At 28.2% G+C, this 24387-nt stretch overlaps 2 protein-coding genes across 3 annotated transcripts in view; one reads left to right on the forward strand and one right to left on the reverse strand.

Moving 5' to 3' along the window:
• Nucleotides 1-4601, forward strand: part of LOC129920268 (limbic system-associated membrane protein) — a 100074-nt gene extending 95473 nt beyond the window's left edge. The window contains exon 8 of the mRNA XM_056001572.1: nt 4324-4601. Coding sequence (XP_055857547.1) covers nt 4324-4500 — 177 coding nt within the window. The 3' untranslated portion in view covers nt 4501-4601. The remainder of the gene's footprint in view (nt 1-4323) is intronic.
• Nucleotides 1-21522, reverse strand: part of LOC129920269 (probable cGMP 3',5'-cyclic phosphodiesterase subunit delta) — a 68399-nt gene extending 46877 nt beyond the window's left edge. The window contains exons 1-3 of one of the 2 annotated variants that reach the window (XM_056001574.1): nt 21248-21522; nt 20867-21187; nt 12535-12655 (exon numbers count right to left, since the gene is read on the reverse strand). In XM_056001574.1, the coding sequence (XP_055857549.1) occupies nt 12574-12655; nt 20867-21187; nt 21248-21300 (456 nt within the window). In that variant the 5' untranslated portion in view covers nt 21301-21522 and the 3' untranslated portion in view covers nt 12535-12573. Of the gene's footprint in view, nt 1-12375; nt 12656-20866; nt 21188-21247 lie in introns of those variants that run through there. The other variant, XM_056001573.1, reaches the window with a different exon arrangement.
• Between the last annotated feature and the right edge of the window lie 2865 nt (nt 21523-24387).

The raw sequence follows: 24387 nt of genomic DNA on the forward strand, positions 1-24387 counted from the left end.
CTGTGTGGAGGTCAATTCTGTTAATAAAATTCGTCATCGGCAAAATGTTAAAGAAGGATATCATTTCTCAAATCTTTTTAGTTTTTTGCAATGTTCCAGTTCAATACATTCGTATGATAAAATTTGGTGAATTTTGTTTGCTTTCAGAATATAACAGTATTTTGTACATACTAAATTTGCTAGATCTGGGCCCTATTTCATAGATAATACATCACATACATTACATACATCATACATTTTTTTAATACATTACATACAATTTTTTGTTTCACAGATTTCATTGGAAGTAATGTATAAAATCTATTCTGTTGTAGTTGATGTATTTATTTTGACATTTCGTTTGAATGAATTGTGAGGTTAGGTTTCGTTAAAGTGTAGGAATTTTTTTTACTGACTAACCAAAACGAAAAGTAGCAGAAACTTGCGTGTCATAATATTTAAAAATAAAACAAGAAAAGACAATGAATTATTGTTTTCTTTGCAAAACGCAAAATATAATATGTGGATATTCTTTATGATTAAATTATGAACAAAAAAATAGCATTTCAATACTTTTATTAAGTAAATAAATTTTGTTTACAGCAAAAAGACTTGCTGTATGAAATGTATGAAAAGTTCACACAAAATGTATTAAAATGATGTATGATAAATTTCTATGAAACAGTATCATACAACATTGGAATACTTCCAGTCGATTCTCCGTTCATACACTGATGTATGACAGTTCTTCATACAACATTTATATGAAACAGAAATAATACATCAGAACTGTCAATATCATACAATGTATGTAATGTATTATCTATGAAATAGGCCCCTGTTGCATTTTTTGAAACAATTATGGATTTGTTAATCATCAATGGCCAGCCAATTATAGAAGCAATGTAAGCAACCTTATCTAAGGCAATTTAAATGTTATTATTAAATATCACTTAGGGCTAATTTTTTGAATAGTTAGATAAACCTAAGTTAGATAAGTTAGAGCTTATTCCTAGGAATAAAAGTTTTTTTTTATAGTGAAATTTATTCTTCTGATAGTCTATCTGACGATTGAAAAAGCAGGGCTTAATCTAATAAATACAAGTGAATGTTTTTTATATTGTAAACCGCTGATTAATACCTGAAAACGGACGAATCCCAAAATATCGCCAAAATTATTTTTTTTTGTCTTTAATATTTTAATAGAGGTATTTTAAATTCCCATACAATTTTAAAACAAAATTAAAAAAAAAAAATATATTTTCAAATGCAATTTTTTTTACAAAACTTTGCGATGCGTTTGCCTGAGGTTAGGAAAACTTTTAATTCAAAAGTTAAAAACTGTTATTAAGTAAAAACGATTTTTATTTTAACTTTCTGGGCTAGCGGAAAACAATGAACAGTTGTTTTAAGGCAAATCATTCAATCGAAGTACTCGTACAGTACATTTTATTTTTAGGAGAGGATAGCCTCAATTGGTCAAAATTAAAGCCTAGTACGCTGCTGATAAGAAACGAAAAATCCCATACAAAAATGAAACAACGAAATGGTAACCCGAAAATTTCGTTCAACTTTTCGTTCTGTAGTACGCTGTTCGGCACAACGAAATTGAAAGTCTAAACTTCTTTTTTGCACACAAACAATTGCCGGGGACATTAATTGTGTGTGGAAAAATGACATTTTGAGTTTTTTTGTTTGTTTTTGTTGTTCATTTTGTCATTGCATGTCTTTCTGATGCGTGTTTGCTTTTTTTTCATTTGTTTTGCAATTTTTGAGTATTTTTCGGTCCAGTTTTCGCAAGCATTTCGTTGTCCTCGTGGAGACCGACGAAAAATTTCGTTTCACATCAGCAGCGTTCTAGGCTTTAAGGCTTAACGCTAAACTTAAACGAATCTCATAACGTTTTTGTTCGGTTACTTTTAGAACTACATTCGGAACTTTTCGATTGGAAATGCAAGACGCACAAATTTTAATGTTTAATAATTCAAAAAGCCCATTTTCAGGTTTATGCCTGCTATCAAAACTTTTGAAAAAAAAAAAAAAAAAAAAAATTGGCATGACCCCCCCCAAGAAGCAAACCTGTATACGCCCCTGAACCAAGATGTATTTTTGTAGGAGCTTTAGAAGACATTCGTATCCAAACTCTAATGCCCACTGATTTACCTAAATAGTTTTCTTATGACCATTATGCGATTTGGATACGAATGTGGCATTTTGTCTCGGGTGGAAATAAAAAAAAAAAGAACTGATTTATTTCAAATTTTTAAAATTCTTTGATCTCCTACACAAAACATTCGCATATTCCATTCAAGAAAACAAAAAATTAATATTAAAATCATTGTCTTATTGTCTTTTTTAATAACAAAAATATAATTTATTCGTGTCACGGGTTGCACAATATTATTTCATAATTATTTCACAGTAATGAAAAAGGATTTTTTTTTTATAAAAAAAAAAAAAATTGTCAAAGAAATAAAATGCCTAATTGAGTGTTAAAAATTTGCGTGTATTTTCTCTGTGGTAAAGTATTCATTTTCTGGTAAATATTTCACTTATTAAAAAATACATCAATTAAGAAGAAAAAAAGATTATTTTTTTTAGATCAGTGTTATTACCTACCTATTTCAAGGATTATACATATTTGCAAATGTATGTAAGAAGGCTTACTTCCCAAAATTTGCTGTGGGCTTTTAGACTATTATTATAAACTGCTTTTTACTGAAAAACTGACAATCAATTTTTTTTTTAATTTTTAACATTTTATTTAAAATGTTAAAAAAACATATTTTCTACAAAAATGTTCAACATTTATTTATTATTAAATAAAATGAACCAAATGTCAGCTACCTATCAAAGTATGCGTGATTTTTAAAATAAAATAAAGTGTTTACACTTTACGGAATTGCAGTGCAATGAATCTGTGAGATATTCAATCGAGTGCTTTCAACTTGAAACTGATTTTACAAACAAAAAAAAAAACAGTATGCATGCGTCACTGCATACAATTTATGTATGCATTTCATACATCCTTTTTGACATTTACCCATTGGTCTGTGTTTGTTTCATCGAATAAAAAAAAAAAAAAAAAACAAGAAAAAATGTTGATTGATATTAATTTCGAACTCAAAAATATTTTTTTTTTCTCACGCATTCATAACTTTTTCCTTTTACTTACATAAATGTTGATATAAATGGCAAAAACATAAAAAAAAAATTAATTTGCAATGTTCATTCCAGACGATACCTTTTCAGAATTTTATGCTTATTTTTTTATTTTCAATTTTTTTATAAAATTGATGTATTTTTTTATCAGTGAAATATTTCACAGAAAATAAATACTTTACCACAGAGAAAAACACACGCAAATTTTTGACCTCACTGAGGATTTTATTTCTTTGACAATTTAAAAAAAAATTCCTTTTTCACTGCTGTCTCCTGTGATGTGATAAGACACCTCCTGGGTAAAGACACATACGAAACACCTTTTTTGGTATTTTTTCATACCAAAAAAAAAAACAGAAACATTTTTGTTGATGATAATGATGATGATGAGAACATTTCACCACACATGGCTCTTGTACTCCTGCCTCCACCCTTTTTGATGGAAGCAATTAAGTTGACCCATTTGGCAAAGTCATCAGTTGCCAATTGGCAACCAGTGCAAAAAGAAGAAAAAAAATTCATAAAATCACCCTCCCCAAATATTCACCCTCTTAAATATACCCTAGAATGCAGGACTTTATCCAACAGAGAACCTCATGATTTGGCCGAAAGGCTGTGCGATGATGCTTCTGTTGCAAGTCAAGCCAATTTGACTGCACACGTCCATTAGCGAAAACATTATTATTAATTATGTTCAACATCAACATTGATGTACATAACCAATCGAATCGATTTCAATTTTTAACTTCAACAAAAATTACAAATTGAAGTTTGGGTAAAAATATATAAAAAATAAAAATAAATTACCTATACAAAAAAAAACAAGAAAATTACTCGCGAGACCATGTTGAATATAATTGCTCGTGCAATACAATATTTCCTGGAAACTCCTCCACCCACAACCTTCACCACTATAAAAATATATATTTATGGTAATAAAATACACACACCCTCATTTTCAACGGACATTGTTCAATATTATTTGAACCAAAAAAAAAATGTTGTTTTTAAATAAATATCCTTAAAAATAAAATAAAAAAAATAAAAACATATACAATTTCCATCTATCAGTTAGTTAATATACAATATATTTTTTTTTTTTTTTTTTTTTGGTAACATGTTTTTCCTGATGCAATATTTTTGTGTCCTTATTTATTTATATTTTTTTTGTATTTTTTCCAGATAAGTGACATCCATCAATTTTACACGAAAAATCATGATATGCTGCTGGATATCGATATGGAATATAAAATGGGAATTTCAGTCTCTGCGGGAAGCCACCTTAGCTGTCATCGTCTAGTGACTGAATATCTGACGGGTCTAATTGCATTTTTTATCATTGCACTGACAACATTTTAACAACAACGAAGTCATCAGTAAAAAAGTTTTTATCTCTCCTTGTTTTCTTTTTATTTCTTTTTTTGTTAGTTTTATGTTCCTGTATTTTAATTGTATAAAATTGTTTTTTATATATATATTTTTTTTTTTTTGTTAATTTATTTTAACAAAAAAAAATTGATTTTAATTTATTCTACACTCTGATATAGTATTTTTATATAAAAATAAATAATAACAAAAAAAAAAAAAAAATAAAATATATATAATATTATTATCTGATTTTTCAGTTTATACATATTTTTTTATTTATTTTTATTTTTTCTGGGAATATTTATTTAATATTTCAGAAAATGTGCCTTAAATTTCTGTAAACTATGTAAATCTAATTATTTTGTGTTGTTTATTAATATTTTTTTTTTTTGTTGTTTGTTTTTATTTAATTAATTTTAAATGTAAATTTATTTTTATGAATATGTTAATGTGTTTATATTTAATGAATGCTTGAAACAAAAAAAACAAGAGATGTACATTATTAAAATGAAAAAAAAAAAAAAAAACATTTAATATAAATGATGGAATGTGTAATTAGACAGCCCAACGGACACGTAAATAGAAAATTAAGATATATTAGTTATTAAGTGTAAATATAATTATAATAATTATGATCAAGAAAACATTAAATTTAAATTTTCAAGGAAAAAATTTATTAGAACAAAAAAATGATGAAAAATTGAAGGTAGGAGGAGAGAGTTAGAAAAAATGTTATACAAGAAAAAGCTATTGCATTAAATCAACGTTTTCTTTACATTAACTGAACTTTTTGAAAAATCAAGTGGCATATATCTGATGAAAAGAGCTCTATAAGAACTAAGAAATAACTTTGCTTCAATGTATCCATTCACCATTTTAAAATCGAAAAAAAAAAATTAAACCTGCTTTATCGACAGTTAAACTTAAGTTTGTTTTAAGAGTTAAATAGTGAAATCACAGTGTACCCTAAATCGAAAAAATGTACATTGGCCTAAAGAGTAAAAGGTACAAAAGTGAACATTTTTAAACTTATTTTATAATGGCTTCCCGGAATGGTTATGGTAAACTTCCTTAATGTTGCAGAAAACCTAGATTTTGATCAAAAACAATAGGAGACGGAAACATTCATGAAATTCTCTATCCAGAAAATTATTCAGAACTCCAAAAATCCAGAATCCAGAAAAAAAATCGTGAAAACCCAAAAGCCACACCAATTAACGGCAATTTTTTAGAATTTCTATTTCGAGATTTTGAGTCTTCGGGATTTTGACTTTTGGGATTCTGGGCTCTCCGTATTTTGCATTTTCATGATTTTTGGTTTTCGGTTTTCGGGTTTCTGACAACAAGCAGGAAGAAATAATTTTCACTTTTGTACTTTTTCAAGAAGTGACTAATGTAGAAAGGTCTTTTAAGTGTTAAATTTTGTATTAAGTTTGTTATGTAAAGTTCAGCTGATATTTAGTTTTTAACCATTAATGGTAGGTACTTAGAATATTTTATACATTATGAAAATATTTTTAAAAGAAAACTAACAGGAATTAAATGTTTTTTCTAACAGATTCAACTGGATTACTTTCCTCACATTTAAGGTTAGGTTAGGTTGTTAGTTCAATTGAATGTCGCTCTCTAAAGGAAAGAGTATTGAACTAATTTTTTTAATCTTCAGTGCCAGAGCCGGCTATTTATCACCAAACAGGCTCCTTGAACTTTTAACTCGCTCCTTAAAATTTTGATTTTCGATTTATCGGATTTTGGCTCTTTTAAGTTTGAACTTGGCGATTTCAAGATCCTTTAAAATCAAAGCATTTTACAGCAAAAATCCACCAAAAATGTGAACAGACAACCAATTTGCATACATTTTCCACTTGATTGTCATTTAAAATTTAATTTTATGCCCGTAAAGGAGCATGAAAAACAGAATAAATCAACAAAATGGAAAAAATAGCAAAAGCTATTTCAAAATAAAAAAAACTAAATTCAAATCTCATTCCACAAAAATTTTTTGCGTTTTTTTTACCATTTTTGAAAGCGGCTATTTTTGGCTCCAAGATTTTTCATAATCGGCTCCTTGCCTCGAAAATATTCTGGCAACTTTGCTTCAGTGACTCTAGGAATACTTCATCATAAAGTGTCTCCGAAATAATTTGAAAAAACATAAGTACTGCAAAATCACACTTTAAAAAGTATGCAACTAGAAAATATTCTCATCTAAAACTTCTTAGATCATGTTTATTTTACAGCCATGATCATTTTCCATCCCACCTCTAATAAAAATAAAATGAACGAATGAACAACACATAACGGCGACACATAGCCAGATTTTGAAGAAATTGCTACTTAGTTTTTGAACTTATATTTCACTGTTCAAAATTTGATTTAGTAATACTAACAGTAAAATTTTGAATACATTTGAAAAAAAAACTGAGTATTTTCTACTGTCACGTGTGAGACAAAAAAAAAGAAGCTAACAGAATCTCTTCGAATCTATTTTAAATTGTTGTTGAAATCCTTCGACTTAGTACAAAAATTATTTATATCTTCTATAATAAGAAGCCAGTTAATTTAAAAAATATTGTCTTTTTACAAAATAAATACATAAGTTATAAATGTTACGGGTAGGAAAACTTATTGCCACGGATGGAACATGTGTCATTTACTATGAATAAGAGAGTTTTTTTTTTTTTTAATGGATTTTACATAAAATCACAAAACTAATTCTTGTCTTATTTTAGAAATAGATCATTCTGGTGCTTTTGATGTTGTTTCTTTCATCTTGGAATTTTGTATTGACTAATTTTTTTTAAATTATTGAAACCTTTAATGACCATATCTAACTCTCCTTAAACTTATAATTGTGTGAATTTTTGCATTGTATCAAGAAAAACTAACCTTCATTTTTTCTACAACGATTGTTTTCTTGTAAAACCTTAAAGAGTAACAAACAAGTCTACTTCTTGTAACTTCAAATGTCGTTTGACCGTTTACTTTTTATGTATGTACAATTGTACATATTTAGTTTTATGCTTTTTTCAATAGATTTTCAGACCTCGTCCTTGTACTCTTCAATTGAAATCAAAAAAACTGTATAAAAAATATTATACCATCTTAAATGAATTAGTAAAATGACTAAATATAGGGATAATGAAAAATTCTCATCTTTTAAAAAGTATTAATATAAAAAATAAAAAAAATGAAACACAAATTCACCTATATAAATCTAACAAAAAAAAAAAAAGCGCTAAAATTTGTACATAAAAATATAAATCTAATCCAGCATAAGCTAGTCAAATATTTATAAGAAAAATAAGAAAAAAAGAAAGAAGCTATATTAAATAATATGGTTGTAAAATTAAACAAAAAATATACATAATATAAAAAAAATATATACGTAAGGATTTTTATGGCTTAAAATTAAGAAAAATAAAACAAAAAATATTAAAATAAAATGCTAAATGTAAAATATTAAAATTTAAAAAAATAATATGGATCGATATCATTCGCACAAAACTCTCGACCCATAAAGACTTAATATGAGTGTTAAAAATTAATAAACCTTGAAAAAAAAAAAATCATTTTGAATATTAATTTGTAAGATAAAAAAAAAACAAAAATCATTTGAATTAAAAAAAAAAACAAATGTAATGTGTAAAAACAATTATTCGAAACAAATCCGAACCACTTAAATGATTTAAAAATAAAACAAAAAAGGAAATTAAATCATACAGATAAAAGCTTATAAATGTAGATTCACAAAAATCACCATAAATATTGATTGGCTTAGGGGTATTTGTTTTAAAGAAGAAATATAAGTCTTATGAAACTAAATTTCAAATAGTTATTCTTAAATTGATTTTTTTTTTTTATTTTCAAAAAATATTTCAAATCGGTGTTTTGAAAGTAAAAATCTGAAAAAATTCTATAAATAAATTTCTAAAAACCAAACAGAAAATTTTTCATTTTAAAGATTGTAAAGCTTTCTTGGTTTTTCAAACTTTGAATTAGAATTCAAAAATCAAAATATTATTCAAACCTTTAAATTCCTTTTTTCTGAATAATTGAAAAACGATAAAGCATACATAGTTCTCTTCTACATTTGAGCTTGACTATTTAGAACTCTTCGAACTGCCCCACACCCTTTAAAAAAAAGCAACAAAATGAAAGCATTGATAAAAGCAAACTGGATCAGTGTTATAAACAGAGATCAATTAACATAAAAACAAACATAAAAAAAACTACATAAAACTTATAAGAAGAAGTAAAAGAAAATATTTATATGAAAAAAAAAATAGAATAGGTCCAACAACATTGCAAACAAAATGGAAAAAAAATTTAATTTCAAAATGAAAAATAATAAAAAAAAATCTACAAAATAATAAATAAAAAAAAAAAATAAAAATAAAAAAGTGAATTGTGTAGAATCATATCATTACATTTAATTTTATATACTATTATGTTAATAAGCAAAATTATACTCTTTTAATTTTATTATAATTTTTTTTTAAATTAATATTTAAAAAATAAATAAAACAAAAAGAAGATATTATTTAAATTTACTATTATAATAATAAAAAGAAAAATCTGTGTATGAAATAGACTAAAATAATTATAAATATTAGAATAAATTATATTATATTATAAAGAAAAATTAACTTTTTATTTATAAAAACTTAATGTAATGTTATACAATACTATATAAAAGTTGACTAACTGTAGATACATATTTAGAGATAAAATAAATAAAAAATACTTAAATAAGTGATAAATTTTCAAAAAAAAAAAAAAAATATATAAATAGTAAACTTGTTGTGTTTTATTTGGCATTGAGGACACTTTAACGTTGGACATTCTCTTCATTTGCAGTGAAAATAAATAAGATTGGTGAAAAAAGTAAGTCCAAGAAAGGTATGAGATAGGGTAAGCAAAGCAGTTTAAAAAAGCCTATGAATACTTTGAGAGACCTTGCATCTGCCTTTGGGATTGAAATTCTGCGTCTATGAGGTTTTCGTCGTATTTACTGAGTATTATCTGATTTATGAAAATAAAATACTATTTCCATTCTAAAAAAGGCATTAGGTACATAGAAAGATCTATTCTTAATAGAAATAAGTTATATGGGAAATGAAATATACGAGTAAATTTGCGTTTTTCTTAAAATAAGTCGTTATTCCCGCGAACTTTTATTTGATTTCGCTTACTTTTCTTCAAACAAAATTCAATAAAATAGGTTTAATTGGGCTTAAGTCGTTATTCCCGCGAACTTTTATTTGATTTCGCTTACTTTTCTTCAAACATTAATATTAATTAAGATTAATATTAGCAGTGTTTTATTGGCACTTAGTATTTTACTGAGTAAACATTTTCTGTTGTCAACAACAATTGATTAATTTTATTTAATAATAATCCTTATTGTTGAAAAGTCAAAAATGTGTTAGTCAAGTTTAGAAAAAAAAATTCTGTAAGCTCGTGTTTCCCGTACAAAGTTTTATTGAGCTAAGTACTGAGTTATAAAACAAAGCTATTAAAATGTAGATAGGTACCTACCTATACCTAATTAATTAAATAAAAACACTAAATTGTAAATTAGTTTATTTTTTTATTTAATATTTTATTATAAATTAATTTCACAACTTTATTCAAATAGCTAAATAGACAAAATCTTGATGTTTACGAAACCCACCTTCCATTTGAACGGAATATCTTCTACACGCTAGGTCGTACAAAAATTATACCACCTAATTTTTTATAGAAAAAACATCAAAGTCTTTAAAAAACCTAATTTTCTAAGAGATAGGTAGGTACCTTAAACAAAAAATTAATAAAAATATTTTTTTTTAATTAGAAATATGGATCTACGAAACAAAACATAATTTTTCTTTAGATCTGAAAATTTTAATACAATTTTTCTGATATTACCTATTCACATTTTAAGAGTAATAGTTGAAAAACTCTTATTTTTTTTAAGTCGAAATATTTTCTAAACAACTTTCCTCTTCACTTATAACTATAAACAAAATTTCATTAAATTTCATCATTTAAGACTTACATAATGAGGCGTTCAGAATTAATGTATAAAAAAAATTAATTTGGAAAATGTTCACTTTTTAACTTCTTCACTTCTTGGCCAATGTAGTTTTAATAGCCAACACGATAGCAGTAGGACCACAAAAGGCAGTCGTAAAATATTAACGAGTAGGTACCTAACCTACCTTTAAAATGTATTCGCAATTTGACAATAACGACGAGTTTTAAACGATTCTAGTAGTAGATTCCAAAACACTTCTCCAACGATGGGCTTTCCGTTTGAAATATGTATTAAGTTGTCGATCTTCAACAAAATATGTAGGTAATGAATGAGACTGTGTTGCATCAAAATAATCCGAAATATGAACAATATGTATTTTCGATAGTATAACGATCCTTATTATAAGGAACAATGGACTATTCATTTTCAGTTTCCAAAATCAGGACAAGATCTATCCTGGAATTAGAAGCCTAGAGGTAACTGAAGGCCTTTGTTATAGTGTTAAGGCCCAAGTACTATCACATTTCCATTCGTATCGGAAATTTGCTAAGAATCTTGAAAAACACTATCTCTTCATTGTCACTGGTTAAGTAAAAAAAAAAAAAAAAAAAAACAAATGCTTTACTTATTTTGTTAAAATGTTTTTTTATTTATTAGAATCAACAAAATAAATTAGTAAAAACTAAAAACAAAATAAAGTGGTATTTTTAATAAATCTCAAGAATATAACAATTTTTCCTTAAAAACGAAATTTATTTGCTGTTGATATAACTTAGCAAAAATAAAAAAAAAAAACATCGAAAATATTGAATAAAATAAAAATTGTTACCTATATGTATAAATATATCTACCTATATGACTAGTTAAGAACAAAAGTCATTCAAGAAACATTTTTTCAAAAAACTGAGCCTATTTAATGAGACCGATTGGTTTTTGGACCATGAATATGTCTTTTGTCTACCAAAGTGTTTTCTTGCGATATAGGTACTATATTTTTTGTAGCTTAGGCTGATTGTTACGTTTATTTCACCAAAAATATTAAATTAATGACTTTTGATCTTAACCAGCCAAATGTAAATTACGTACATTTTGTTTAATAAAATTTGTTATTTGTTTATTTATATGAGAGCAATTAAATATAAGAAAGATAAATTCATAGAAGAGAATTTTAATTAAATTCATATTTTTTTTTTTCACTATGAGAGTCAAAATAAGAAAGACAAAATTCATTTAATGAATTTATGTTTTGTTTTTTTTTATCATTAAATCTAAAAATTATTTAAAAATTTTTGCAATAGCGCAAAAAATGCAATTAAATATTTTGTTATTTTATTTTTTTATGGTTTTTCAATGGCAATTACATTAAATATCATATTTTATAACAAAAAGTGTTTCAGTGCTTTGTTTTTGTTTTTTTTTTTAATAATAACTAGGTATAACTAATTTTACTTTAATTTATTTTTATAAAATTTAAATTTCGTTGTACTAAATTTATATTTTATATTCAATAAATATTACATTAATTTTTTTAACATTAATTAATTATATATCTAAGAAAATGTGCAGAGAAAAAAATAATTAATAATAATTCACAACGGGTGCACTGACTGAAAATTAATAAGAAGAAAAAAATAACAAAAAGAAAATTGTTAAAAAGACTAAGAATAGAAAGACACAATCGAGTTATATTTTATTTATTGCTGTAGTTTTTTTTTTTTTGTTTGTCATAGATTTGGGATTGATTTTTGTTGTTGTTGCTTTTGTTGTTTTTTTTTTTACAAAACACTGGCAGCTATGAATAGATTAAAAGTAAATTTATTTTTTTTATTTTTATTTGTTTTTTGTTTTTAAACTACATTTTTTGTTTTATTTGTTTGTTTAAAGATTAAATGCTAACTTAGCGAGTATACAACAAGAGACGGATATTTGCTTTGTTTTTATTTTACTTTTTCTTTTTTGTTCTATTTTATATTTTTGTTAAGGTAGATTGTTTTATATATTTTTTTTTTTTAAAGATCTTAAATAAATTGTCTTGAAACATTTTATATGTAATAAAGGCGAACAATAGATTTAGTAATAAGCGTATCCCTGTCATAGAAGCTGGTTTCAATGGTTACATTTCCGCTGGAAAAGAAAAAGATTGCAATTAATAATCTTAAATATGATGCAAACTTAAAACAATAAATAATAAAAAAGTAAGTTGAGATTTATTTAAATTTTCAAAATTATAAGCAACTGATATAATAAAATCCCCCCATAATAAAAGCCCCCCTACAGAATTTCTACGGGCCGACAGTTTAGTCGGTTTTTTAGTCAATATAAAAATGTGTGAAAGTGCGTACACTACAATGAAAAAGTTTGAACAACCGAAAAAAATGTTTGTCGTACTGAACAATTTCCTTCAAACTAAAATATTTAGTTAGCCGACTGTGTGCTCACTAGCACACAGCAGTTCCACCCGACTAAACTATCGCCCTATAGAAAGTCCGTAGTGTGCGGAGGCTTTAACTACGGAAAGCATAGCTATACAAAAACAAAATTACTAGTTGTTCCTCCTTCAGATTGTAACTAAGTTTGGATGGAATTTATCTTTCTCGAAGTTAAGTTACCTGTTGGAGAAAAAATTCTCATGAAAGTTTCTACTAGCTTTGCAATTGGTTCACCGCACCAAATCGGTTTTAGTCTTGCCTCAGTAAGAATTTCTAGTAATGGTATGTTCAACAAATCATTTTCATCGCTTCTGCGAAAAACTTTTTATTTCTTTTATTTATTATTTAACTGATTGCATGTATTTTTAACATGCGGCTTTCATTTAATTTCGCGTTGTGAGTGAGAGATTTTGCCTCACTTGCAAAAACGGATTTGAGTAGTATTAATACCATCAGGCAATCTATTAATTTTTTTTATAGTTAAGCTCATGTTAAGCGTTATTGCCATGTTTTTGTTAATTCATTGACAATATTTAGAGCATTTTGCAATTTAATTTTTAATTTGTCAATTGTTTTTTCTACTAATTGCGGTCAGCAAAAGAAGCAACAATTGTGTTTTCTGTTTGAGGTAAAATATACAAAATTGCATCTAGAGCACTTACTTGTGGTACCATAGCCAATATTTCCGTAGCGAAAAAAATTGTATTCAAACGAAAGGAACCTGTCCTGCATCTCTTTTAAATGTTTTCAACTAAGCAATAATCCACTCAATAATATTAGGCGATGTATGTATGTACGTTTTCAGATAGGGCTTTTAGCCAGCAAATACAATATTAGTTGTTGGTGGCTGTTCTAGAAGGTAGTGGGTACCGCATAAGCGCGAAAATGACAGCATAACTATGCTGCCCATTTTCTGATCCACATAGGCCTATTCTTGACATTTATTTGAATGGTGTAGTGCTTCCCAAGTGTAAAAAGTTTAAATATCTGGGGTCTATGATAAATAACGAAGGTACTTGTAATGACAACATCAATCATCGCGTAAGCGTAAGGTGGATGAAGTGGCGGGAAAATTCTGCTATCTTCTGTGATCGCAAAATGCCTACTAAGCTGAAAGGAAGACTATACACAGCAGTTGTGCGTCCAGCACTCACATACGGCTGACAATGTTGGATAATGTACAAAAAGTATGAGAGTAAGTTAATGGCAGCTGAGATAAAGATGCTTCGTATGACAGCAGGAGTAGCAAAGCTTGATAAAATTAGAAGTACGAAGATCCGAGGAAGCCTTCATGTTAAAAATACCATCTCCCAAAAAATTGAACACGACCGACTCAGAACCCCGTCAAGAAGGCAATATCATATAACGTTCCAACACGAAATAAAAAGAAAGGAAGGCCTAAAAACTCCTGGTATAAACAAATGCAAATACACTAGCATTCAGTTATCCTCAGAAATGGAACAATACAAAACCGGGAGGCTTGCCGTCGATTTCTGAGGTCAACCCGGCAAACTCCACACGTGGACCACTAGTGTTAAGCAGTGATACGTGGGAGAATTATGATCCCCTTAACATCGATATCATAACAGCGCCGAGAAAAGGAAGAAGTTGTTGGATGTTGGTGCTTCAAAATAGAACTCGAGTTGGACTGTTGAAATTGGTTTAATACATCTATTTCCAGATTTGAGCGTTTTAAAGTTCCTTAAAAATAAAAGAATTTGATCTTAATTTAAATTAAAGTTCTTACTTTGAAATTTTTTAAGATGGAAAAAGAAAATTTTGCGTTCACAAATTAATTATACCAGTTTGGTATGGTGAGGTCGCAGTTCTGGCTTCTATTCCGAAGATCACTTGCTTGCTACACTCCTGCTCAATTTTAACGCACATCCTATTAATTTTACAGTATCATGGTTTTTTTTCTCAAATGAGACAGGAGTGATCTTAAATTCAAGGTATGGAATAAATGTCTTTAAGGAAGATTTGGAGAGAGATTTGCTGAAGTTTGTCTGTCAACCCGAGAACCTTTTAGAGAAGAGTCATACATTTTCTTGGAGTAAAATCTGCTTTATAACACGTACGGAGTTTTTCTAGACCTCCATTAAGTATCCAAAGATACTTGATGGATATCCACGAACAGCATCCGGGTAGAATCACACTTAGATTTGGTCCAGAGTTTAGTATGATGCACGATAATGCATACTAGAGTGGTTTGATAATATCTTCAAGATTTTAATATGCCAGCTTTGGATTGACCACACCGAAATCTGGATTGAAATTCAATAAGACATGTCTTGGAAATGTTGAAGGGATGCATTAGCGACCGAAATCCACCTCCAAGTAGTTTTGATCAACTGAAAACTGCTGTGAACGATGAGTTACAACAAAACCTTCAAAAGTTATTTCGTGGAATGAACAGACAGCTAAAAGTTGTCATATGCGCTAGAGGAGATACTACCAATAAATAAATAATTGGATAGAACTGTCACTTGCTTCCAATTTTTTTAAATTTTTTTTTAAAAAAACAAAAATTATTTTAATACATATCAGTTTTCAGACCTTGAATTGTATATTTGGTTGCAGTTGAGCACTTTTTAGACTTGCTAAACAATAAGCGAACACAAAAAAAAATGTACCAAAGATTTTTAAAGCCATTTAAAATATGATAAAGGGGTATAACTACAGAAGAAAAAAGTGTGCGTTAATTTTGAGCAGGAGTTTATAAAAAAAAATTATTTTTGTCAGCTTTGCTTTATGACACAAAGTATTGGACAGCAAAAATAAAAGATAAGTGAATATTGAACTCAAATACCTAATCATCAAATGACATTCGATCTTGTACGCATGAAAGTACAGTGGAGTAGGATATATAATCAAAAGCAACAAACTAAGATTATACAAAAAATTAAAATTCAAAATTAAGACCGAAATTTTTTCTCATAAATTGGATTGGACGACTGCAGGCTGGACGTCAGGTTCTGCGACTATAAAAAAAAAAAAAAAACAGCCATAACTCAGGAGGATACTAATCATGGGTCGAAATACAAAAACCATGGTTAATTACTTTCAGTACCTAGCCTTTTTTATGAAAAAAAAATTATTTTTTTCAAGAAAATAAACTGGGCTTTAATAATATGTGCAAAAAATTAATACTCATTTACGTGTTTTTTTGACTAAAATGATATGAAAGTGTAAGAAACAACTTCACAAACGAAGAAAATTGTATTTGATGGAAAAAAGCGGAGAAATGTCTCAAATTTGAGACAAACTAAAACTGTAATAAATTCTTGATTAGTTGCAAAAAAATCTTTTAAATCAGACGTAGTTTGGGAAAGATAAAGCCAGTTAAAGAAAAAGGGAGCAAAAATTATAAAAACCGTAATAACTCGAAAACGGGACGAAAACAAGAAAATTGCTACTTAAATTTTTCGACTTAAAATGACCGCAGGAATCCATGGTTTTCATTTGGGGCGGTGACTGTGGGACACCCTGTATAATTTCAAATTTCGTCGCCAAATGGGATTATAAACAATTTCCAGCCTAACCCGAACGATATGATTCACTCATTACTTAAGGTGATTTTGTTCACTAGAAGTTGAACATAACTTGAGGATTTTTATCTTCAACTTTTGGATTTTGTTTTGTCCACGCAAAGTTGACGTTTTTAACTTTCGATTTTCAACTCGAGAGTTTATAAACTTTCGGTTTTCTCAACTTCCGGAAAAAGTAGAAGTTTGCCGACCAAACTTGAGAGTTTGCTTTAAAATTATTATTTTTGAAGTGAAAACTTCTTTAGTATCGTAGTGATTTGAAACAAGATGAAACGAAAACGCGACACGACTTAAACTTGTTATAACTTTTTTGTTTTAATAGATAGATGAATGAAATTTGTACTGTAGATAGGTAATTAAATAAATTATAATTGTACAAAATATTAATTAATTTCATATTTAAAATTCTGAGATAACGGTACAAATATGTTCTTTTTCTACACACGTTATATCTTTTGATCTAGTGCACATACAAATTTGATTTAACTTTTATACGCTGATAACATAACCTTTTATTTGATATATCACACATAACGGTACGTGCTCTATAAGTTACACAATCTTAAATTGAAAAAAAAAATTAAAAATACCTCAAAACACTTGTGGAGATCTGTTGGCGATGACCAGTGTACGAAGTACCGTAATCTCAGTCTGGAAATTCGACATGGTTGACTTTAAAAAATTCTAACTTCTCTTGTAGACATCTTTGAAATAAGATTTATGCATCATTTTACAAGGTGAAACAATAAGCTTCACATGGTATAAAATTTTTTATAGGTTGTCAAACAAAAAAATTGATTCCATAGCATGAGAACATAAAAATAAATGTTTTTTTTTGCTTTTTGGGTGAAATTTCATCGAGTTTAAAAAATTCTAGCTCTTTTTGTAGATGTCTCATACACATGATCGATATATATATTTTGAGCTAAGACAATAAGCTTTCAGATGGTGTAAAAATTTGTATAGGTTGTTAGGGTAAAAAATGGATTTAATAATGTGAGAAGATAAAAATACGTGTTTTTCGCTTTTTTTGATGGAAATTGATCGAGTTCAAAAAATTCTAGCTCTTTTTGTAGATGTCTCATAGACTTGATCGATATATATATTTTGAGCTAAGACAATAAGCTTTCAGATATAAAATTTATATAGGTTGTCATATAAAAAACATGGATTTGAAGGTGATAGAATAAAAATAGGTAGATTTTTTCTATTTTTTTTTTTTTTGCAAGAAAAATGATTTTTTAAGGTTTCACTTCTACCACGTGTGAATTGCACACATGATTTTTTTTTTTTTTTTATTTTTCTGTCAAAATTTTGTTGGCAGTTATTGTGATAAAAATTAATGTTCCGAAGGAAAAAAATCGAAAAATAACATTTTCTTTTTAGTGGTATCGATATAAAATGTTGCTCATGGAAAAGAACAAATTCATAGAAAAAAATATGATGCAAAAACAAAACGAAAACAAAGACAAATTTAAAGAGAAAGAATTGCATTATTTATTTTCTTATGTACATATTATTAAAATGTACATTTATTAAAACCTTCAAATTTAGACATTTCTTTGTGAAAAAAACCATTTTTTTCTGGTGCTAAAGAATATTTCCGACGCTATTCACATCTATCCAGTTACATTTATTTCAATTACTCCGCATTTTATATTACTGACAGCCATACAAATAATATAATTTTATCAAATCAATCAAATGATTTTAATTTGAAATTCTTGAAAAACGGCGCGCACGTACAATCGGACTAATAAAAAATCTTCGACATTTTGAACACCAAAAATAAAACACAAACTTAATTAAAATTCTTAGTGGAGTAACTAAAGCTCAAAAATTGGCAATATTAGGAACCCGGCGGAACAGCTTAGATTTTGATGATCTTTTTTTTTTCAAACGTCGGTAATTAAAAAAACTTTAAAGTCTATAGATTAAAAATTGCCGGTGTTGCCGTTTTGATTTTTTAAATTTAATTGAAGATTTTTGTGAACAAAAACAAATTTTTTTTAAAAATTTTTCTTAAATTTCATAAATTAACTGATGCCAAAAGATTGTCTAGGAAATTCAAGGAAAAAAAATATATGGGAGTGAGGGACAATCTTCTATAGTTCAAGCAATAGATGCAATTTTCTTATTAATTGACTTCAAACACAAAAAAAAAAATATTTGAACACAACGGCAACACCTACAATATTCAAATATACATTTTTTAAAAGCTAGAAGCTTAGTCATATATGTAAAATTAAAATTAAGTTAATTGAATGAACGGCTTTTGAAAGAATGGTAATTGAGCTCAGATTTTTGAAAAAAAAAAATTATTGAAAAAATTTTAACATGTCGTTTTTTAAACTTGGTCGTAATATAAAATGCATTTATTTTCAAATTTTTTTGGACGCATTTATTATGATTTCAAATTATAAAAGGAAATGTCAATATGTATTACGGTTTATGAAAAAAATTAAAAAGTATTTTATTTTCAAAGAACTTTTTTTAATAAAAGTTTTGAAAAAAAAATGTAACTTATTTTTTTTTTAAAGTTCAACATCTAAACATAAAATTATTTTTTATTCATTTAATAACCCTTACTGTTGAAAGTTAAATAGCAAAAATTTAAAGTTCCTATTTACCACAGTCTTTGAGAAAATTAATTATTTCAATGCAAAAATTCAGTTTTAATAAAAAAAACCATTGAAATTGAAGTAATTTTTCATTTTTTTTTCAAAAGTGTGATATATTTTACCTTTTTTGCTTCGAAATTCAACTGATAATATTTATGGCCAAACTTTTTTTTTAAATAAATTCATATTTTATTAGAAAAAGTTTGGAAAAAAGTCATTTTAAATTTTTCTAATAACATTTTTTTTTTTAATTCTGAGTTTGAGGACCATTTTTTCAAAAAGTCTTGATCAAATTTAGTGGATTTAAATTCAAGAAATAAGAATGAGCTTCTGGCTTTTTAAAAATGTATCTTAAAATATTGTAGGTGTTGCCGTTGTTTTCAAAATATTTTTTTTGTGATTGAGGTCAGAATGTTAGAAAATTGCATTTATCGCTTGAACGATGGAAGATTGTCCCTTACTGCCTTTTATATATTTTCCTTAAATTACCTAGAGAATCTTTTGCTATCATTTGTTTTATGAAATTTAAGCAAACAAAATGGTTTTGTTAAAAAAAAATTTAATTTTAATTTTAAAAAATAATACGGCAACACCGGCAATTTTTAATCTATAGACTTTAAAGTATTTTTAATTACCTACGTTTGAAAAAAAAAAATCGTCAAAATCAGAGCTGTTCGGCCGGGTTCCCTAATAATTTGCTTTAGTTACTCTACTATCTAACTGATGACAAAAACATAAAAAGATGATTATAAACTGACATTATTTGTCTTTGCTGTCACAAATATCCCAGGGATATTTTCAAAACTGAAAGTTGGCCAACTTTTGTTTTTTAAACTCGAGAGTTAAGAAAATAATAGTGAACAAAATAGATTCTCAACTTTTGTTTTAACTCTCGAGTTAAAGTCAACTCTCAAGTTTGTCAACTTGAGAGTTTGCTCCAAGTTGAGCAATAGTGAACAAAATCGCCCTTAAAGAACTTTCCATTCGAAAAAAAAAAATGAAAAATGAAAGTTGTTTATTGCGTTCAAATCATCAATCATAAATCTCATCATATTTGTCAAAAATCAAATAAAAACAAAAGTTTTCTTTCCAAGATGTGACAAGATAATAGAATTTATTTAGGAAAAATAACAAAAAAGACAAATTATGTAGCCAAAAGTTTCCATTTCAAAGAAATTCGAGTAGGCAAGGCATTTGGCTAATTGCCAGATGCCAGTAAAATCAATTCAATACAAAAACGAAAAAAAACTTTGATTCATTATGGATGGCAGATGGCATACATTCTTGTGTTTTTACTCATTCCTCAACAACTTTCCATATAAAGCACAAAAATGTCACACAGTCACAGTCCATTTCCCTCAACTCGCCAATGCTTAAACCAAAAATAAAAACATTCAAAAAAAACTAGCACACACAAAACTTTTAAGCGGCTACCTAATTCAAATTGGAAATATTGCATCCAGTCAATACTTCGATGAGTCATATTCTTCATGACCTTGAGAAACCAAAGAAAAACAAAACTGAAAAAAAGTTGTCAAGACAAGACGACACAAACGGACGACAATATTGGAAAAAAAGTGAAACCTACGCACTTGACCTCAATAATTCAATAAGAAAAAGAAAACTAAACTAACGACTTCCTTAGCAACCATTTAAAGCGCTAAATATTTGAATATTTCTCATTTGTTTTGGCCAAAATAAAAACCTACAAAGAAACAAGAAATTAAAGAAACTTACTTAAGAATTTTAGCAGGCATCATTTGAGATTCTGGGGCAGCTTCAATTGTCGATTGCCAAGTGTTTGTTGTGTTTGGCCCAACCCAACCCATCTCAAAAAACCATTCTTCCATTATTCGTCCTTTGAATAAGACTTTTTGATCCAATCGGAAGTTCTCCATTGATTCGATTGTGCTAAAGTTAATTTCCCGCGAAACCGCTCGCAAGTCAAGAATCTTGACCGGCACTTTGGCTTCGTGTTCGTGATCTGGCGACGCAAAGTCTTTGTTTTCTTGCCAAATTATGTTGCCAGTGTCGGCATCACGAAGAATCATGTAATTACTGGAAGGTAAATTGAATAAAAAAAGTTTCGTTTACGTAAAAATATGAAATTTATTTTACATTTGAAAGCCTTTTTGGATTTTTGCTCCCGGTGACACTTCTTCGGAATCCATTTTTGTTTTTCTTTATTTTTATTTAAATGGAATGTTTATTTGCCAGTTAGTTTATTTTGATATTTATTAATTACAAATTACAATTTTTGTGTAAAATTTTGATTTTACACTTTTGCTTTTCTTTTTTTTTTTGTGCGGGTGGATTAACCTAAACACAACGCAGTCAAAAAAAATATAGTCCAAATTTAATCAAAATTTGGAAAATAAATACAAAACAAATGAATGGAACAGGGAGATGTCAAAATGAAAAATTGTATGGTGCTGCTACCAAGCGGGGAGTAGTAGAAACTCATCATAAAAAAGGTTTGTTTGATTGAATGATCTTTGAAGAACTTTGACTTGGGGTGGAAACACAAAAAAAGATATGTTTGTGATGAAATTTAAATTTTTTTGTTATGGTTTTTTTTTTTTAAATAAAAATTCAAAGGGCCTTGTAAAAACGTGGTTAAGCCTTGGGTAAGGAATTTAACTTGCCGATTTTGTCGGATTAGTTGTGGATCAACTTTGGTTCAAGCATGGATTAAGCAATTTTTATAATATGGAACTTTAACCAGTGCTTAACCACAACTTTACCACCGATTTCAGACGATAAAAGTAGGTGAACCACGGATTAAATATTTGTACAAATAACTTAGGACCTGTTTGTAGAAACGTGGTTCAGCCTTGGTTTAACAATTTGACATGCCAATTTCGGTGGTTGAAGTTTGGTTTTGGCTATTTTTAAAATTATACTTCCTGCAGAGGGTTTATCTAATGCACAAACCGGATTACTTGCGTAGGATGTTACAATAAATCCTTATAGAAGTTGTTATAAGATGTTGAATTTATGCATAAAAAAAAGAATTTATTGAATTCTATTTCCTTATTTTTGTTTTCTTTTGATTTTTTTTTATTTTGCATTTTCTACAATTTATTTAATTTTATTTATTTTAATTTTTTTCCACTCCTTTTTTGGAAATTCCACTGCTTTTTCTGTTGTTCTGAAATGATGAGAATATTATTTTAATTGAAAAGGAACACTTTTTTTCTATTTTCATCACATGGCCCGGCCAGGAATCGATCCCACGTACCTCTGCCTACCAAGCCAGCACCTTACCAGTAGACCATGCTCGAATATTAAAGATGAGTGGAAAATTGGGAGCTAATTGAAACTTCACATTGAAATACAATGTTTTTTCTAATGCCTTACAAACATTGCATATCTGCATAATAAAAACTTTGCATACTTACAAGAACCTCTTGGAACAGGTCTTATAGAGGCCTTCTGTCACTTGAAAATACAAGGCTTCTTTAGAACGGTTCAAACAGGTCTTATAAAGGTCTTCTCTAACTGATATTTACAAGGCTTCTTCTTAACACTTCTAGATAGCCTTAAGGAGACCTCCTTTCTTTCCAAAATGGATGACTTGCGTAAGTAAGTCTTACAGCCCTATTCTGGCGAACCTCACAAGTTATGACGACCTCACAAGGTGAGCTGAATTTGATTTTGTGAGGTTTTCGCGTCACAAAAACTTTCGAATTTGTGATCTGCTCTGAAGGAGGTCACAACTCACAAGTTGGATTTTTGCTAGTAAGTCAGCTATTACATGGAGCCTCAAGAGGCGAGCCTCTTTTCAAAACTAATGAGTGCAAAAGAGATAGAAGATCAAACAAAGAATTATCCGACCGGAGAGTCGTGGGCCAAAATTCTGAGACTCTTTTTTGACGTTTCTTTTTCCACTCTTTCTTTTTTCAACATTCCCTTCCATTCTTTTTGCTTCTTGGTGGAATACAACAACAACAATACTTAAATCAAAAGAGAAATGTCAAATTTGAGTCTTTGACTCAAGAAGCATCGTGTAATAGTACGCGCCTCACAGAATGATTATCAAAAGAAAATTCTTAAAAAGAGTCAAGCCTCTTGAGGCTTCATGTAATAGCTGACTAAGAAGTTTGTGAGAAATAAATCGTCATAAAATCGAGTTATGATCACCTTGTGAGCTTTTTGTGACTTGTGAGGTTTGCCAGAATAGGGGGTTAAACTAAACGTATAGAAACTATAGCTCGTCGAATCGAACAAAATGGACCTTATGCAAGTAAAATTGTTACTTGGGATGATGCGAAACGAAATTTTACATACAAAAGGAGAATGAAAGATGTTAGTTGGGCATCCATGCTTGAACCAAAGTTCGCCCACAGGGTTACATTTTTTAGGAGGGTCAGTAAAATTTCTCTGTCATTACAACTTTTTTGGCTAAATTTGGCTTTACAATTTGAACATTTTTTGGACCTGGGCTACACAGTAGGTGTGTTTTTTATTACAACCGGTCTTAACTGGGCAAAAAAAAACACAGTCTGGGCTAAGCAATTTACATGTTAAATACAACAACACATTAGCCCGTCGGGCTTAGTTGTTTAGCCCGGAGAATTCTCTGGGCTTTAACTTTTTCGACAGATTAAAATCTGTGCTACCAAATGAGTTTTTTTCATAAATTGTTTAGAATTTGTTTAAAAACATCAAAACTGATGTTTTTAATGACAAGTATTTTTTTTTAACTATTTGTTTAATTATTGGTTAAACTTTTTTTTCAAAAAAAAAAAACACACATAAAAACCCAAAAGCTAAAAATATGACAACTCTAAATATTTTTGTGTCTGCTGATTCCGGAACATTTAATATGCAGTGCTGCCAATTTTTCTAGTTAAGTCCGGAGGCGTTTTTTTTTTTGTCCAGTTAAGCCCGGTGGTAATAAAAAACACATTTATTGTTGTGCCGAATAACGTTCCAATTTGCATTTTCTAGGAACAAACGTCAAAAAGAAGAAAATCCTCACTCCTTTTACCTACAACCTGACTGGTTAGGCAGTTGAAAAATCACCATGTAGCACTCACTGTTTGTTTTAGTTCGTACTCAAACGGGCCTATAAACACAAACATGTGCTTTTATAAAATCCAATTCTAGTTCCATATCTACCCCAAAATTATTAAACCAAACATACCATTTTAGTTCTGTTTGCTTTTCAGGGCTATTTTCATTTTCAGTATATTTTTGACATTTCACATTTCACGCAGTTTTGCTTTTGCTCACCCCCGCCACGGAAGTCAATT

This window comes from Episyrphus balteatus, chromosome 4 (genome assembly GCF_945859705.1).
Source record: "Episyrphus balteatus chromosome 4, idEpiBalt1.1, whole genome shotgun sequence".
Lineage (NCBI taxonomy): Eukaryota > Metazoa > Arthropoda > Insecta > Diptera > Syrphidae > Episyrphus > Episyrphus balteatus.